The sequence below is a fragment of the Sapajus apella genome, unplaced genomic scaffold, assembly GCF_009761245.1.
Source record: "Sapajus apella isolate SASKATOON/1434 unplaced genomic scaffold, GSC_monkey_1.0 scaffold122, whole genome shotgun sequence".
Classification (NCBI taxonomy): domain Eukaryota; kingdom Metazoa; phylum Chordata; class Mammalia; order Primates; family Cebidae; genus Sapajus; species Sapajus apella.
This window is the reverse complement of record NW_022437062.1, coordinates 1,045,284-1,063,480: the sequence shown is the minus strand read 5'-3', so window position 1 is coordinate 1,063,480 and position 18,197 is coordinate 1,045,284. Positions and strand designations below refer to the sequence as shown.

Genomic DNA, 18,197 nt, shown 5'->3' with positions numbered 1-18,197 from the left:
TGGGAGAATAGCTTGAGCCCAGGAAGCGGGATTTGCAGTGAGCCAAGACTGTACTACTGCACTCCAGCCTGGGTGACAGAGTAAGACCCTGTCTTTAAAAAAAAAAATCTTTTTAATTGGATCAAGGAGCATACTTATTTAGTAAATCTGATATGTGTTCCAATTAAGGAACTGTTCAGTATAAAAAGTTGGGGTGATAAGAGTTGACATTTTAAGAAACTAAGAGCAGAAGCAAAGAAGGGTAATAAGAGGGGCGAAAAAAAGTTGGAAAAAGGCTGGGCACAGTGGCTCACACCTATAACCGCAGCACTTTGGGAGGCTGAGGCAGGCGGATCACAAGGTTAGGAGTTTGAGACCAGCATGGTCAACATAGTAAAACCCCGTCTCTACTAAAAATACAAAAATTATCTGGGTGTGGTGGTGGGCACCTGTGATCCTAGCTACTCGGGAGGCTGAGGCAGGAGAACTGTTTGAACCTGGGAGGTGGTGGTTGCAGTGAGCTGAGATCAAACCATTGCACTCCAGCCTGGCCAACAAGAATGAAACCCCATTTCAAAAAAAAAAAAGTTGGAAAAAATCCATCTTACTGGCAAAAAAGTAACAGTATTATATTTTTGCAAATGCAGGTTGTGTGTGATAATATATCTCTTTTTCTTCCTTCTGCCTTAGGTCTCAGAGGCTAACATGCTGTTCTAGAAAAACTATATAATGACTTTCTCCTGACTGGTTTGAAAAACTGATTTTGTTCTCACTAGAGGGATGTGCAAAGCTTTAAAAAGTCTATAGAATGATTAAGGGAAAATAGATGTAAGTGCCAGGATCCTGCTGAAAGGATCAAGGAAGGTCTAACTCCAAGAAAGTCCTCCTAACATTATATTTTCATTTCTGTGAATTCTATCTGGTTTCATTTCAAATCTTTGTCATATTCTCAAAGCTCATTTTATTTCTTTAAATATATTAAACAGACATATTTTACATTCTGAAGCAGACCACTCCAAACTCTGCAGTCTATGTGGAACTGATTCTATAGTGTGTTTTTTTAATTAATTATTACTCATGGTAGTTTATTTCTTTATGTGTTGGGGGTGAGAGGAGTCCTCTATTGTGGATTCACGGTCATTAAATTTTATTTGTTGGAATTTATTAAGGTCTAGATTTAAATTGTGTTCTTCCAGAGAGATTTCCCTTTCCCTCTACCAGGAGCTGGGAGTACTGCCAATCTAAGACCACTTTCAACTGAACATTCAACTTGACCTACAGGTAGTATGAACTCAAACCCAAAGCCTACCTTCAGGCAGGCTTAGTGTTAGTAATTCTCATGGGGGACTGTTCCTTTCCATTTCACCCACAACCAAAGCAGAGACAGTGACATATGTCCCCATCATTCCCTCTCCAGAGATTCTTTCTACTTCTTCCACTTGGTATTAACCATTTGGGGTGCTGACTCTATGTGGGAGCTCTGATGTGACCTCTACCCTGTCTTGGGCTCTGTTCCCTGTGTTCCCTACACATGCCTGGTTAAAACCCACACTTTGGGTCTTTAGAGGTCAACAGATATCACAGGGACCAAGGCTTGTTCCAGTGGTCACTTACCCTCCTCACACATAGTGTCTTGTCATTCCTACCCTCCAAGGAATTCCCTTACATTTCTGCCCGCTCCGCCACGCTTTCAAAACTACTTTTTATAAAATATGTTTTATCTAGCATGTTCAGGCTTGCTTTCCTAGGCAGGGTCTCTCTTAACATCTAGTCTGTCATACAGCTAGAACCAGAACTCTCCCATCCAGAGATTTGCATAGAGGCTGTAAACAGTCCCATGTGGCATGTCAATATCCAAATAACAGGCTTCAATTTAACCTCTAAAATCAGTGTAAAGTTTAGCTATGTATATTTTTCTTTTACCTCAATGCTATACTGTTTAAATATGGTGTGTGTGTGTATCACATATTCTAATTTTTACATAACTATTTTATATAATTATGCTTAATAATTATATTCCTATTTTCTTATTTCTCGAAGCATGTACCTGTACTTGTTCCATGTAATCACACCTACAGCACATGGCCTCTACCAGTGACCTTTAAAAACTAATTCACAAAGCCAAAGGTAAGTTATGCTAAAACCTAACTAGTCTTATTACCTATTTCTGGAGCCTCTGCTCAAGAGTAAGAATTTAAGGAAAAATAAGTAATATTATAAAACAAAGTTACTATCATAATTGTCATTTTTAAGGTGCCCCTCATGATACGGCACATTAGTATTCAGAAACATCACAATACCTATGCCTTCCATAACATATCATCTACATTATCATAACAGGTGAAAAACTGTAATCCAGAAGCAAACATCTTTAATAATTTTTAAAATGTTTACAGTATAGGTAGAATACAAAGTATATTTATAACCTCTCTTGTTCCAAAATGAATTTGAAACTGAAACCTACTAATATATTTTACAAATTGATTTAAAATGATAGTTGAAACAAAGTAAGTTAATGAAAAAATACCCAAATATTTTTAACATTTTCATCTCAAACATTAGTACCAATACCTAATACATGCAGGGCTTAAAACCTAATGATGAGTTGATAGGTGCGGCAAACCACCATGGCACATGTATACCTATGTAACAAACCCTGTATTTTCTGCACATGCTTCTGAAAATTTTTTGTTCTACTTCCTTGTTTCAAAATGGGCCTATGATTAAGAGAACAAATATTTTAATATTTTTCTGTCAATGTACAAATCTCACTCTCCAAAGTTTACAACCAAATGTTTTGCATCATTATCACACACACTTGCTACCACCTACAGAAGGAACAAAAGCTGTACACTCTATAAAATTACCAATTGTATGTGGCAATGTTATTTTATCCACATTTCTAAAACCTGTTACAAATGAAAAAAAGATTAAAAATCATTTCTGCAGGTCTAAACAATGACACCAAAATATGACTATTTTTCCAATTTGGACCTTTGTTAATGTATGAATACCAAAGCACGCTAGTTAGTCTTCCTGTTTAACCACAAACATGTCAGGTCTGTTTGGAGTTATGTTGAATTTGGAAAAGACATATATGTGAATGGTAACAGCTTAAAGGTTTTAGAATAAAGCCTACATTTGTAGGTTGCCACAAATCTTAGCTGAAAATTGGATGAACTACATATATGTTACTTAGAGAGGCTGGATGTATTGAAATGTTCACAGATCGAGGTATCAGAAAAGTTGAGCTTCTGATTATTTTTGAAAAATCATTTAGCTGCTCAAGACTTTTCTTTCTAATCTGTGGAACTGTCCCGCATGACCTCTAAGCCCCTTCAGCTCTCACATTCGAGAATTCTGAATCTATGGCATGTATAACAATTGAAGGTAGACTTTCCACCCCATTCTCTGAGCAGAGGGAACGCTCCAGTCTTCTGACTGGGGTTCATACATTCTTATACCAGGTTAAATGACAAGAGCATGTCAAAATAAGAATCAGAATGCAAGGATTTATCATCCTTTGTGAGCCACATTCTTATCCTCAACACTCAGCAACAGGGCTTAGAGTGCTCAACATTTTGATGCAATAATGACAATGCAGTTCACCAAACAAGGCCAAGCTCAGTGGTTTCCAGGAAACTGAAAATAGAAAGAATGTGGATAGAAATAGTAGAGACTTCAAATAATGAAGAAAATGAAGTTCAAACTGAGAATCAAAATGAGACACAAAAAAGACCTTAAAAGTGTGGTCAATGCATTTGGAGTGACCTGAACCAGGGAAAGCTTTTCCTAACAATACTAACAAAACATCTTTGAGAGTATTTTATCATTAGTGGGATCAATGGGTTAAGATCAGATTGACGATTCTTTATTTAAAATGCAAAAACTAAAATTGAATTCTTTTCATTTGTGAAAGGTAGAATCATTATACAACTTCATCACAGGCATTTTTACCTAACCCTAGAAGTCAAAAATGATCTTTATTAAAAAAAAAACAAAAAATCTTTATTGTCAAAATGGAACACTCACACCTCTGAGAAATGAGATAAATCATGAATTATTGTTAATATTCATTTAAATTACTCAAAAAGCCCATGTTAATGGATTAAAATGTCTTTAAATAAAACAATGAAATAATGAAATTGCCTCAATTATTGTTCCTCTTTCTTTAGGAATAAAGGCAACTGAATAGAAAGTAAAAAATTATCTCATAAAAGTAAGTTATAGCACATATTCCACTTCCCTTCAGGTTGTTAGTATATATGTGCAAATATGCTTATATTTATATATATATATTTTTTTTAATATAAAACATAAAGTTGATATGTTATAGCTTAAACGTTTATTTTTATGTTTTGTATCATATATTTTCAATTAAAACTCCTATATTGGCCAGCCACAGTGGCTTACGCCTATAATCCCAGCACTCTGGAAGGCCAAAGCAGGCAGATGACTTGAGGTTAGGAGTTCAAGACCAGCCTGGCTAACATGGAAAAAACCCCCATCTCTCCTAAAAATACAAAAATTAGCCCAGTGTGGTGACATAGGCCTGTCGTCCCAGCTACCCATAAGGCTAAGGAAGGAGAATGGCTTGAACCTGGGAGGCAGAGGTTGTAGTGAGCTGAGATCACGCGACTGCACTCCAGCCTGGGCGACAGAGCAAGACTCAGTCTCAAAAAAAAAAGCTGGAGGATCCAAGATAGCCAAATAGGAGCAGCTCTGGAGTGCAGTTGCAGTGAGAACAACGCAGAGGGTAAGTGATCACTGCATTTCCAAACGAGTTATTACTGCCCACAGACCAGGAGATTCCCAGGCTGAAAAGTGCCACAACTTTCCAGCACAGCTGTTTCAGCCAGTGCCACGGGATTCTGCACAACACCTCACACAAATCTGGATGGCCATTTCAACTGGCACCAGGAACACCTGGGAGACAGAGCCACTCATTCAACTGAAAAAAGGGGGGCTGAAACAGGGAGCCAGGTGATATGGCTCAGCAGGTCCCACCCCCACAAAGACCAGCAATCTGAAACGCTCTGGATTGAGAGTTTCACAGCAAGTGCAGCTGGACCTGGGACAGTCCAGCTCTGTGGGGGGAAGGGCTTCTGCCATTACCAAGGCAATCCGCCAATACCGAGGCAGTCCGCCATTATCGAGGCAGTCTGCTGTTACTAAGGCAGTACACCATTACCAAGGCAGTCCACCATTACCGAGGCAGTCCACCACTACCGAGGCAGTCCACCACTACCGAGGCAGTCCGCCATTACTGAGGCACTCCACCATTAATGAGACAGACCGCCACTACTGAGGCAGTTCTAACTATACCTCTGTAAACAAAACCACAAGGAAGTTCACACAGCAGCTGGGCAGAGCCCACTGCAGCTCAGCAATGCCTCTGCTGGCAGACTGTGACTATGGTACCTCCTTGCTGGGCAGGGCATCTCTGAAAAAAGGCAGCAGCACATCAGGAACTTAGAAATAAAGCCCCACCTTCCCAGGACAAAGCACCTGGAAAAATGGGCAGTTATAAGTTCCACTAGAGCAGACTTAAATGTACCTGCACAGCAGCTCTGAACGAAACAACAGAGCTCACAGCTCAGCACTTGAGTTCCTATAAGGGACAGACTGTCTCCTCAATTAGCTCCCCAACCCCTGTATATCCAAAGAGACATCTGATAAAGGAGAGCTCAGGCTGACATCTGGCAAGCAGCCTTCTGGGACGAAGATAACGGAAGAAGAAACCAGCAGCAACCCTTATAGTTCTGCAGCCACTGCAGGTGATCCCCAGGCAAGCAGGGTCTGGAGTGGACCTCCAGCAGTCCCACAGCAGAGGGGCCTATTAGAAGGAAAACTACAAAAAAGAAAGAAACAACTTGAACGCCAACAAAAAGGACATCCACTCAGAGACCCCATCTGAAAGTCACCAACTAGAAAGACCACAGGTAGATAAAGCCACAAAGATGGAAAGAAACCAGCCCAAAAAGGAAGAAAACAGCAAATCCATAATGCCTCTCCTCCTCCAAGGGATCACAACTCCTCACCAGCAAGGGAACAAAGCTGGATAGAGAATGAGTCTGATGAATTGACAGAAACAGGCTTCAGAAGGTGGGTGATAACAAATTTCTCTGAGCTAAAAGAACATGCTCTAACCCAACGCAAAAAAAAAAAAAAACTAAGAAACTTGAAAAAAGGTTTGATGAAATGCTAACAAGAATAAACACCTTAGAGAAGAATATAAATGAAATGATGGAGCTAAAAAACAAAACACAAGAACTTCACAAAGCATACACAAGTTTCAATAGCTGAATCGACCAAGCAGAAGAAAGGGTATCAGAGATTGAAGATCAACTCAATGAAATAAAATAAGAAGGCAAGATTAGAGAAAAAAGAGTGAAAATAAATGAACAACACCTCCGGGATATATGGGATTATGTAAAAAGACCTAATCTACATTTGATAGGTGTACCTGAATATGACAGAGAGAATGAATCCAAGCTTGAAAACAATCTGCAGGATATTATCCAGGAGAACTTCCCCAACCTAGCAAGGCAGGCCAATATTCAAGTCCAGGAAATACAGAGAACACCACAAAGATATTCCTCAAGAAGAGCAACCCCAAGGCACATAATCATCAGATTCACCAGGGTTGAAATGAAGGAAAAAATGCAGCCAGAGAAAAAGGTTGGGTTGCCCAAAAAGGGAAGCCCATCAGACTCACAGCAAATCTCTCGGCAGAAACCATACAAGCCAGAAGAGAGTGAGGGCCAATATTCCACATCCTTAAAGAAAAGAACTTTCGACCTAGAATTTCATATCCAGCCAAACTAAGCTTCATAAGCGAAGGAGAAATAAAATCCTTTACGGACAAGCAATTGCTAAGACATTTCGTCACCACCAGGCCAGCCTTACAAGAGCTCCTGAAAGAAGCACTAAACATAGAAAGGAACAACCAGTACCAGCCACTCCAAAAATGTACCAAATAGTAAAGAGCATCGACACAATGAAGAAACTGCGTCAACTAACAGGCAAAACAACCAGCTAACATCAAAATGGAAGGATCTAATTCACACATAACAATATTAACCTTAAATTTAAATAGGCTAAATGCCCCAATCAAAAGACACAGACTGGCAAATTGGATAAAAAGTCAAAACCCATCAGTGTGCTGTATCCAGGAAACCCATCTCACGTGCAAGGACACACATAGACTCCAAATAAAGGGATGGGGCAAGATTTACCAACAAAAGGGAGAGCAAAAAAAGGCAGGAGTTGTAATCCTAGTCTTTGATAAAATAGACTTTAAACCAACAAAGATCAAAAGGGACAAAGAAGGGCATTACATAATGGTAAAACAATCAATGCAACAAGGAGAGCTAATGATCCTAAATATATATGCACCCAACACAGGAGCACCCAGATACATAAAGCAAGTTCTTAATGACCTACAAAGAGACTTAGACTCCCATACAACAGTAGTAGGAGACTTTAACACCCCACTGTCAATATTAGACAGATCAACAAGACAGAAGATTAACAAGGATATCCAGGACTTGAACTCAGATCTGGACCAAACAAACCTAATAGACATCTATAGAACTCTCCACCCCAAATCCACAGAATATACATTCTTCTCAGCACCACATCGTACCTACTCTAAAATTTACCTCATAATTGGAAGTAAATCACTCTTCAGCAAATGCAAAAGAATGGAAATCATAACAGCCTCTCAGACCACAGTGCAATCAAATTAGAATTCAGGATTAAGAAACTAACTCCAAACTGCACAACTTCATGAAAACTGAACAACTGTCTCTTGAATGTTGACTGGATAAATGATGAAATGAAGGCAGAAATAAAGATGTTCTTTGAAACGGACAAGAACAAAGATACAATGTACCAGAATCTCTGGGACACATTTAAAGCAGTGTCTAGAGGAAAATTTATACCAATCAATGCCCACATGAGAAGCAAGGAAAGATCTAAAATCGACACCCTTTCATCAAAATTGAAAGAGCTAGAGGCAAGATCAAAAAAACTCAAAACCTAGCAGAAGACAAGAAATAACTAAAGTCAGAGCAGAACTGAAGGAGATAAGAGACACAAAAAACCTTTCAAAAAATCAAGAAATCCAGGAGCTGGTTTTTTTGAAAAGATCAGCAAAATAGACCACTAGTCAGATTAATAAACAAGAAAAGGGAGAAGAATCAAGTAGATGCAATAAAAACGATAAAGGGGATATCATCTCAGATTCCACAGAAATACAAACTACCATCAGACATTACTACAAACAACTCTATGCACATAAACCAGTAAGCCTGGAAGAAATGGATAAATTCCTGGACACTTGCACCCTTCCAAGCCTAAACCAGGAAGAAGTTGAAACCCTGAATAGACCAATAAAAAGGGCTAAACTTGAGGCAGCAATTAAGAGTCTACTAACCAAAAAAAGCCCATGTCCAGACGGGTTCACAGCCGAATTATACCAGACATACAAAGAGGAGCTGGTACCACTCCTTCTGAAACCATTCCAAACAATCCAAAAAGAGGAAGTCCTCTCCAAATCATTTTATGAGACCAACATCATCCTGATACCAAAACCCGGCAAAGACTCAACAAGAAAAGAAGACTTCAGGCCAATATCCATGATGAACATAGATACAAAAATCTTCAACAAAATATGGGCAAACCAATTGCAACAGCACATCAAAAAGCTTGTCCACCATGATCAAATAGGCTTCATCCCAGGGATGCAAGGCTGGTTCAACATACACAAGTCTATAAACATAATCCACCACATAAACAGAATCAAAGACAAAAACTACATGATTATCTCAATAGCTGCAGAGAAGGCCTTTGACAAAATTCAACAGCACTTTATGCTAAAAACTCTCAGAAAACTAGTTGTTGACGGAATGTATCTCAAAATAATAAAAGCTATTTACGACAAACCCACAGTCAATATCATACTACATAGGTAAAAACTGGAAGTATTCCCTTTCAAATTTGGCACTAGATAAGGATGCCTTCTCTCACCACTCCTATCAATATAGTATTAGAAGTTCTAGCCAGAGCAATCAGGCAAGAAAAAGAAATAAAGGGTATTTGATTAGAAAAGGAGGAAGTCAAATTGTCTGTATTTGCAGACGACATGATTGTATATTTACAAGACCCCATCATCTCAGCCCAAAATCTCCTGAAACTGATAAGCAACTTCAGCAAAGTCTCAGGATACAAAATCAATGTGCAGAAATCACAAGCATTCCTGTACACCAATAACAGACTTAAAGAGAGCCAAATCAACAACGAACTGCCATTCACAATTGCTACAAAGAGAATAAAATACCTAGGAATACAACTAACAAAGGATGTAAAGGACCTCTTCAAGGAGAACTACAAATCACTGCTCAAGGAAATAAGAGAGACACAAACAGATGGAGAAACATTCCATGCTCATGGTTAAGAAGAATCAATATTGTGAAAATGGCCATACTGCCCTAAGTAATTTATAAATTCAAAACTATCCCCATCAAGCTACCTATGACCCTCTTCACAGAACTGGACAAAACCACCTTAAACTTCATATGGAACCAAAAGAGAGACCGCACGGCCAAAACAATCCTACACAAAAAGAACAAAGCTGGAGGCATCACACCACCTGATTTCAAGCTATACTACGAGGCTACAGTAATCAAAACAACATGGTACTGGTATCAAAAGAGAGATATAGACCCCTGGAACAGAACAGAGGCCTTGGAGGTAACGCCACACGTCTACAACCAACTGATCTTTCACAAACATGACAAAAACAAGCAATTGGGGAAAGGATTCCCTGTTTAACAAATGGTGTTGGGAAACTGGCTAGCCAAATGCAGAAAACAGAAACTGGACCCCTTCCTTACACCTTACACTAAAATTAACTTCAGATGGATTAAAGAGCTAAACATAAGACCTAACACTATAAAAACCCTAGAAGAAAACCTAGGCAAAACCATTCAGGACATAGGCATAGGCAAGGAGTTCATGACAAAAACACCAAAAGCATTGGCAACAAAAGCCAAAATAGACAAATGGGATCTAATTAAACTCCAAACCTTCTGTATAGCAAAAGAAACAATCATTAGAGTGAACCGGCAACCAACAGAATGGGAAAAAAATTTTGCAATCTTTCCATCTGACAAAGGGCTAATATCCAGAATCTACAAAGAACTAAAACAGATTTACAAGAAAAAAACAAACAAACCCATTCAAAAGTGGGCAAAGGACATAAGCAGACACTTTTCAAAAGAAGACATATATGAGGCCAACTAACATATGAAAAATTGCTCATCATCACTGGTCATCAGAGAAATGCATATCAAAACGACATTGAGATACCATCTCACGCCAGTTAGAATGGCAATCATTAAAAAATCTGGAGACAACAGATGCTGGAGAGGATGTGGAGAAATAGGAACACTTTTACGCTGTTGGTGGGAGTATAAATTAGTTCAACCATTGTAGAAGACAGTGTGGCTACTCCTCAAGGATCTAGAAATAGAAATTCCATTTGACCCAGCAATCCCATTACTCGGTATATACCCAAATGATTATAAATCATTCTATTATAAAGACACATGAACATGTATGTTCACTGTGGCACTGTTTACTATAGCAAAAGACCTGGAACCAACCCAAATGCCCATCGATGATAGATTGGACAAGGAAAATGTGGCACATATACACCATGGAATACTATGCAGCCATGAAAAACAATGAGTTCATGTCCTTTGTAGGGGCATGGATAAATGTGGAAATCATTCTCAGCAAACCTACACGAGAACAGAAAATCAAACACCGCATGTTCTCACTCATAGGCAGGTGTTGAACAATGAGAACACATGGACACAGGGAGGGGATCATCACACAGTAGGGTCTGTTGGGGGGAAATAGGGGTGGGACAGCGGGGGGCAGATAAGGAGGTTGGGGAGTGATAACATGGGGAGAAATGCCAGATACAGGTGACGGGGAATGGAGGCAGCAAATCACATTGCCATGTATGTACCTATGTAACAGTCCTGCATGCTCTGCACATGTACCCTAGAACCTAAAGTGTAATAAAAAAATTTTTTTTTAATTCACACTTCTTTGAAACAAGTGAATTGGCACTTTCTTAGTTCTAGAGTACTGTGAGCTTTCTCCATTGTTGAAATAAATTGGCCACCAGAGATTGAGACTACGAAAAAAAAAAGTCTTCTATTGACCAGATCCATGTACCTGTCATTTTTATCATCCCACCACAGTATTAAAAGGGCTAATATTATGTAAGTTTCACTGACATTCCCCTCTTTGACAACATTTATTTCCTGGGTTTTTTTGTTGTTTGGTTTCCTTGGGCATTATTACTTTGAAAATATTCCTAAAAGTAGAATTATACAGGTCAAAAAGATGAATCATGTTATACATTTATTTTATACATGTTATACATTTATTTATTAACAACATGATGAATCATGTTGTTACATTTATTGACCAATTGTTTTCCAGGAGAAAAAATAACCCATTCAAAAAGCTACCAATAATGTCCAAATATCACTGTCCCAATCTTTACACCACTCTCACTGACACATAATTATATCACATTTGTCATTCTTTTGACTGGCCTAACAGGTCTATCTAGTTCCTACAGGTTGTTTGAATATGAATTTTAATTGCTGATAAGGCTGAATATTATTCCTTGTGATGCCTCACTCTTTTTCTCTAAATACATAAAAACCACTTATTGAGATGCAATAAGCAATGATCCCATGTACACATAGATGCTTTCCACATTTTTAAACATTGATTTATTTCTATTTATAGACACAACACATGTATGTTACAGAAAGTCTGAGATATAAAGAAAAGCATAAGAAATAATATAAAAACCACCCATAATCCCAACACACTTTCTCCTTTAAATAGTGTGTGTTATAAAAAGTTAATTTCCTTTCTTCATCTCCCCATTCATCTCAATTCCCCACTAAAAGTAATCACTGTTAAGCATTTGTTATATGTATATTGTTCCAGGATTTTCCTATGGCTCTTTTTATAAAAATAGAATCATACTAATCGTCGTCTTCTGCAAAAGGCTCTTTTTCCTTAATACTCTATCACAGACATCTTTTCAAGATATATAGACCTGCCTCATTCTTCTGATAGGCAGATGGTATTCTATTCTGTGTCTGTACAGTAAGTTATGAAACTGGGTCAAAGTGAGGCAAAAGGGTCCCAGCTGATACCTGAGGTATATATATTACATTTGTTTCTTGTTTTCAGTTACGGTCTCATAGGTACCTGCCACCAGTTCCCTTGCCCCCTTGATCTTTCACTGCAATCACCCAACCTCTCCTCAGCCTTGCCTCACTCATCAACCCTCATCTCTAGCTTTGGTGGACTGCTGAGGGCTGTCAGAGAAACCTTTCAGCCTTGCTGACTGGCTCCATTTCACAGGAGGGTTTCCAACCTCACCTGGGCTACCTAACTGTTTACCATTGCTTTTTCTCATTCTCCAGTTCCTTGCTCTCTTCTTCAATCCCAATTCTACCCTCTCACTCTGACCATATGGAGTGGTCACTAATTTACAGGGTAAGTAGAGAACATTCAAGCCTGGTCTCTCCCACCTTCTCTTCATCTCTCAGCCTGCCTCTCTTGGCCACCCTTCCTTTCTTTCAACCTGAGTCAGGGAAAGGGTACCTTGATTCTTCTCCAAGGCTTACCCCTCCCTCCGTCTTCAACTTTCCCCTTCCCCCCTTATCCTAGAAACAAGCTTATGTAAATGCCATATTAATAATGTTAATAGTAAAAACGGTATCACATTTTATTTAACAACAAAAGAAAAATCATGAAAAGAAAAGCAAGTCCCAGAAAGGCAGTACTAGCATAGTTGTTAAACACGAGCCATTTGAATCCTATCTTTTCCACTTACTAGCTGTATAACTTTAAGGAATTAGGCAACCTCTCTTTTGCTCCATTTCTTCATCTATAAAATGAGGAGTGTGGTATTTACCTCACAGAGCAGTTGTGATGGTTAAATAATTTAGTATCTGTAAAATACTTGGGAAAGTACCTGGCTCATAGTTGGTATTCAATAATTGCTCTTATCTACTCATGTATTTTTCTTTTCCACTTGGATAACAACCAATTCTTGACATTTATCATATCCCTTTAAGTGTAGCCAAACTTCAGAAGGCACTGGAATGATACAAGATTTCTTAAAGGACCCAGGTTTTGAGTCAAAAATTAAATAATGGTAGAGACGTGGTAGAAAAGAACAGATGCACGTTCAAGGTATGTGATAAATGGCCAGTGTCTTAGTGTCTGTGTGGACTGCTATAACAAAATAATGGTATTTTGGGTGGTTTATACACAAGAAAAATTTATTTCTCACAGTTCTAGAAGCTGGGAAATCCAAGATCGAAGAGCTGGCAGGTTTGGTGACTAGAAAGGGCCCATTTCCTTATTGATAGGGGTAACATGTCCTCACCTGGTAAAAGGGGCAAATGAGCTCCCTTGGATCTGTTTTATACGGGCACTAATTTCACTCAGGAGGGCTTCACTGACATGACCTCATCACTTCCCCAAAAGCCTCACCTCCTAATGCTATCACCTTGGGATTAGGATTTCAACAGGGATTCTGTGGGGACACAAACATCAAGACCACAGCAGTCAGAAATCAGGAGAATGGATCATGGGGAGCGGCAGGTCTAGTCTGCCTTGGATTGGCAGATATGGGGTGAGAGGAAGTACCAACAGTTTTCAAAACCAATCAAACCACAAACATTTCATTTATCACATCGAATTTGCAACGTACCATCGTTACCACAACAATGACTGCCACAAGCCCCCATACACTCATTCCCACTTCCACTTCACCCCATCAACGAATCAGGAAAATCCCTCTGAAAATAGAAACAGAGGTCTCCCTGAAATATAACACCCATGAGATTTCCCATGCAAAGCAAATAGAAATGAGCTATAAAAGAAGCACCATGTATTAGTTCCCTCTAGATCTGCTGCCTAACTCAGTAGGTGGCCCTGATCTCCGTCAGGCTCTGTGTCAGTGCTGCTATCTGTGGCCTGCAGGTGGTAAGGGCAGTTCAACTGGGCTTGATCACCGGGTGTGAAGGTGGGATTGTTGCACACTCTCAGGGGCTCTTGAAAGGGATCACATTTTAAAATCACTCACCTGATGCTTACTCCACAAAGAAGTATATTAAGTGGAATAATGAGAGAAGGGAGTGACTGGAGACAAGAAATCCTATAAAAACCAGGTTATAAGTGGCTAAGGCATGAGGTGACAACACTGAGAGAAGGGTGATAAAAGCAGGGACAAAAAAAGGTTTTGAGTCATAAGAAACTCAGGAGGATATGGCAACAAATTAGTCATATTGGTTAAAACTCAAAGAGGCTTGAAGATCATCATCATCATCACCCAAGATGACAGAGTTTAGTAGGAGATCAAAGGAGTCACTGCAGGTAATTACTGCAAGACCACAGTCACAAGCTCAGCCTTGACGTCGTTAATTTTAGGTAAAATCCAGCTGAAAACATGCAATGGGTAGCTGGAAAATCATAATATTATAGAGCATTTCTAATAGGTTCAGAGTATCAATCAGCTCACAATTTAGTTCCTTTAAGAGTTTTCACTCATCAGTAATGACATGTCTTGATGTTAAGCAAGAAAAACATGAAGTAGGCTAAGAAAGATTTGGAATGCATTAAAACTAATTAATTATTAATAACATGTTAGTGATTATGAACAAAAAGTGGGAGAATTTAATCCTGTAAGTTCAAAACATAAGGATGATTTTAGGGAGAAATACGAAATCTTTCCACAAAAAGTGAATATTTGTACCACTGTCAGAATATTAGGATTATGGATTATTATTCTGCCTTCAGATAGTATCTTATACACTATCTGAAGTCAGACTATGTTTTATATGTTATTTAACGTTTTATATGATATAAATTGCTTAAGAATAATATCAAAGTCCTATGAATTATATTTTTAGCTTTTATTTACATTGTTAGTGACAAATTCACATGGCTGATTTAACACGTGAGAACAGTCATAAAACAATCAAAAGAGACTGAAACCTTTTTTGGTACAATTGTTGGTTACAATTAAACTTTAAATAAGAGAGATGGTCAGGTGTGGTGGCTCACATCCATAATCCTGGCGCTTTGGGAGGCTGAGGCAAGCAGGTCACTTGAGCCCAGGAGTTCGAGACCAGCCTAAACAACATAGTGAGACCCAGCCTCTATTTTTTCTTAAAAAATTAGTTTAAAAAAAAAAACAGAAAGACTTACCACATTTTCCTTCATCTTTCTCAGCTTTTCATCAATCTCTCTCAGCCGATTATGCAGATCCCGTTGCTCTTTGGTGTTCCTAAGTACCTTTTCTCCTGGAGTTATTTCCATATTTCTTTCACCATCAAGGTCAGGTTCCTAATTAAAGACACACACACACACATCATTCCCAGGCTGGATATGTGCTGTCACATACTACCTCAAAGCAACTGAGCCTTGAGATCAGCTTTGCCTCTCAAACAATATTTCTTCCCTTCAAATCAATATTTATAATGTTCTGAAGTCTTTCCATTTTAGGAGGTAAAGGTCCAACTGTACATAAAACAAGTAGGAAAACAAACCCAACTTCTGCAATCATCTGGGAAGCAGGAGACTTCCTGCTTCTCACTTCCTGGAAGTGAAAAGAGCTGGGACCAGGAAACAGGAACCTGGGTTCTGGTCCCTGCTCTGATACCTACCAGTTTGAGACCTTAGACTCTAAATTTCAAGTTCACCATGTATAAATAATAAGAAAAAAAGACCCTGCCCATCCATATTATTAGAGGCAGCTGTGTAATAATGGGAAGAAAACTGGACTTGGCAAGGTCAGGAGTTTTGAATCTTCATCCTGCCTGGTTCCTGACCAGACTGACCTTAGAAAAATGAATTAACCTCTCTGAGCTTCAGTTTCATAATCTGTAAAATGATAATAATAATGATAAATCTAGGCTAAAAATCATCACAGTATGTAGTAGGCATGCAACAAATCTTAATGCCAAACAAACGTGAGCTGAATATGTACTTTGAAAAGAATAAGTATTATATAACGAAAGTACTTCATTATTACCTGCAATATTTATATTGACAGAAACATATTTTCCCAAAGTTAATGTTATTTCTGGGTGATAAAAATGGGCATTTCTTGATAGGAATTTCACCCTGTATCTAAGATTAAACTTCCTTTCTTGCACACATCTTCTCTGTGTTGCCACATAAGTAACGGGCAGGAATGGCATTTTTGAAATCACTCAAGCCATAATGCTGCTACTCCCTCATTCCTTACAGAGAGATGGTCACCAGGAATCTCACTACCTCGTTGCCGATCCCTAATAACTCTCTAATCACAGCACTTGTTTCTTTCTCACTGTCTTAGTTCAGATATCCTCATCATTCACCAGTAGTTTTTAAACTCCAGTGAGCTTCAGAATTACCTCCAGAGCCCATGAAAAAACGCAAAGAACCAGCCTCCACCCAGGAGATTCTGATTCAAAAAGTAAAGACAGGACAGGCACGGTGGCTCACACCTGTAACACCAACACTCCAGGAGGCCAAGTCAGGAGGATCCCTTGAGCCTGGGCAACAGAGTGAGACCCAATATCTACAAAATAAAAAAAATTAGCCAGGCACAGTAACAGTGGCCTAGAGTCCCAGGCACTTGGGAGGCTGAGGGGGGAGGATCACTTGAACCTGGGAGGTTGAGGCTGCAGTGAGCTGTGATCACACCACTGCACTCCAGACTGGGCAACAGAATGAGACTCTGTCTCAAAAAAAAAGGGCTAAGGACTAATAAACTTATGCACACCTATGTGGCCCCAATCATGTCAGTGTCACCACCAGAGACATCACTCACCACCTGTGGAAGTCCGACCTGCAGAACCTGACTTAACGACGGATGAATGAATGCATTCTCACACCATTACAGTGATTCAAATGGACTAGGGATGGCCATCAGCTACTTTCAGAGGACGAAATGCCAACCTGCCTCAATAAAACCTTTTGGCCTTCCAAAAAGTTTGAGACTATAATCTATAACTTTCCCTAAGTATTTTCTGTAATATTTTGCCACCACCCCAAGTGAATATCAACACACCTATTTGAAATTCAAGAACTACTAGCTTATGTTGCTGCTGGAGCTTCCTGGCTGGTCTTGATGCTACGAGTCACCCTGTTCACTCCACTGCAGGGAAGTCACAGAACAAGTTGCAAAGTCTTCATGCTCTAGGCCCTGTCAGTCTCTTCAGTCTCATTTCCCACTGCTTGAGACTCAGACTCAAATGTGCGGCAATATTCACTACTACTAGTTCCTCCCATTCCAACCCTCCAACTCCTTGTGGAGACTCCTACCCATTTTGAGCCCAATTCAAGCATATTTCCACTACAAAATATTCCCTGACATACCCACAAAGAACAAATTATTCTCTCAGCCACACCACATGTTCCTTTATTACACTTACCACACTGTTGCTGCCCAGACAGTGACATGGCTGGCCCTATTCTCCGTGTCCCAATGCAAACTATAATCCCAAAGCTGTATAAGCACTGGCCAATGGACTATAATTTTGATTTTCAAAACTTTGATCAAACTAGTAATGAATTTCAGTAAGATGCATATTGTATACGATTCTACCAAGCAAATTACTAAAAGAGTGCATCAATTTCAAGAAGTGATTATTTTATATCTGACTTCATTTCTCACTTCTGGTAGCTTTCAATCTCTAGAAGCATCCTAATATGGTTTGGATCTGTGTCCCTACCAAATCTCATGTAAATTGTAATCCCCAGTGTTGGAGGTGGCCTGGTGGGAGGTGACTGGGTCATGGAGGTGGAGTTCTCATGAATGTGTTAGCACCATACCCTCAGTGGTATTTTCATGACAGTGAGTGAGTTCTCACAAGGTCTGGTTGTTTAGAAGGTGTGTAGCACCTCCCTCTTCTCTCTCTCTTCCTCTTGCTCTGCCCATGTAAGATGTGCCTGCTTCCCCTTCACCTTCTACCATGATTGTAAGTTTCCTGAGGCCTCCCCAAAAGCAGAAACTGCTATGCCTCTTGTACAGCCTGCAGAACGGTGAGCCAATTAAACCTCCTTTCTTTATAAATTCCCAGTCTCAGGTATTTCTTTATAGCAGTGAGAGA

The 18,197-nt window shown here is 39.3% G+C and overlaps 1 protein-coding gene across 3 annotated transcripts in view; it reads right to left on the bottom strand.

The window, feature by feature from the left end:
• Positions 1 to 18,197, bottom strand: part of FSIP1 (fibrous sheath interacting protein 1) — a 189,952-nt gene that overhangs the window by 104,704 nt on the left and 67,051 nt on the right. For all 3 annotated transcript variants that reach the window (XM_032261197.1, XM_032261196.1, XM_032261198.1), the window contains one exon: positions 15,307 to 15,444. In XM_032261197.1, coding sequence (XP_032117088.1) covers positions 15,307 to 15,444 — 138 coding nt within the window. The remainder of the gene's footprint in view (positions 1 to 15,306; positions 15,445 to 18,197) is intronic.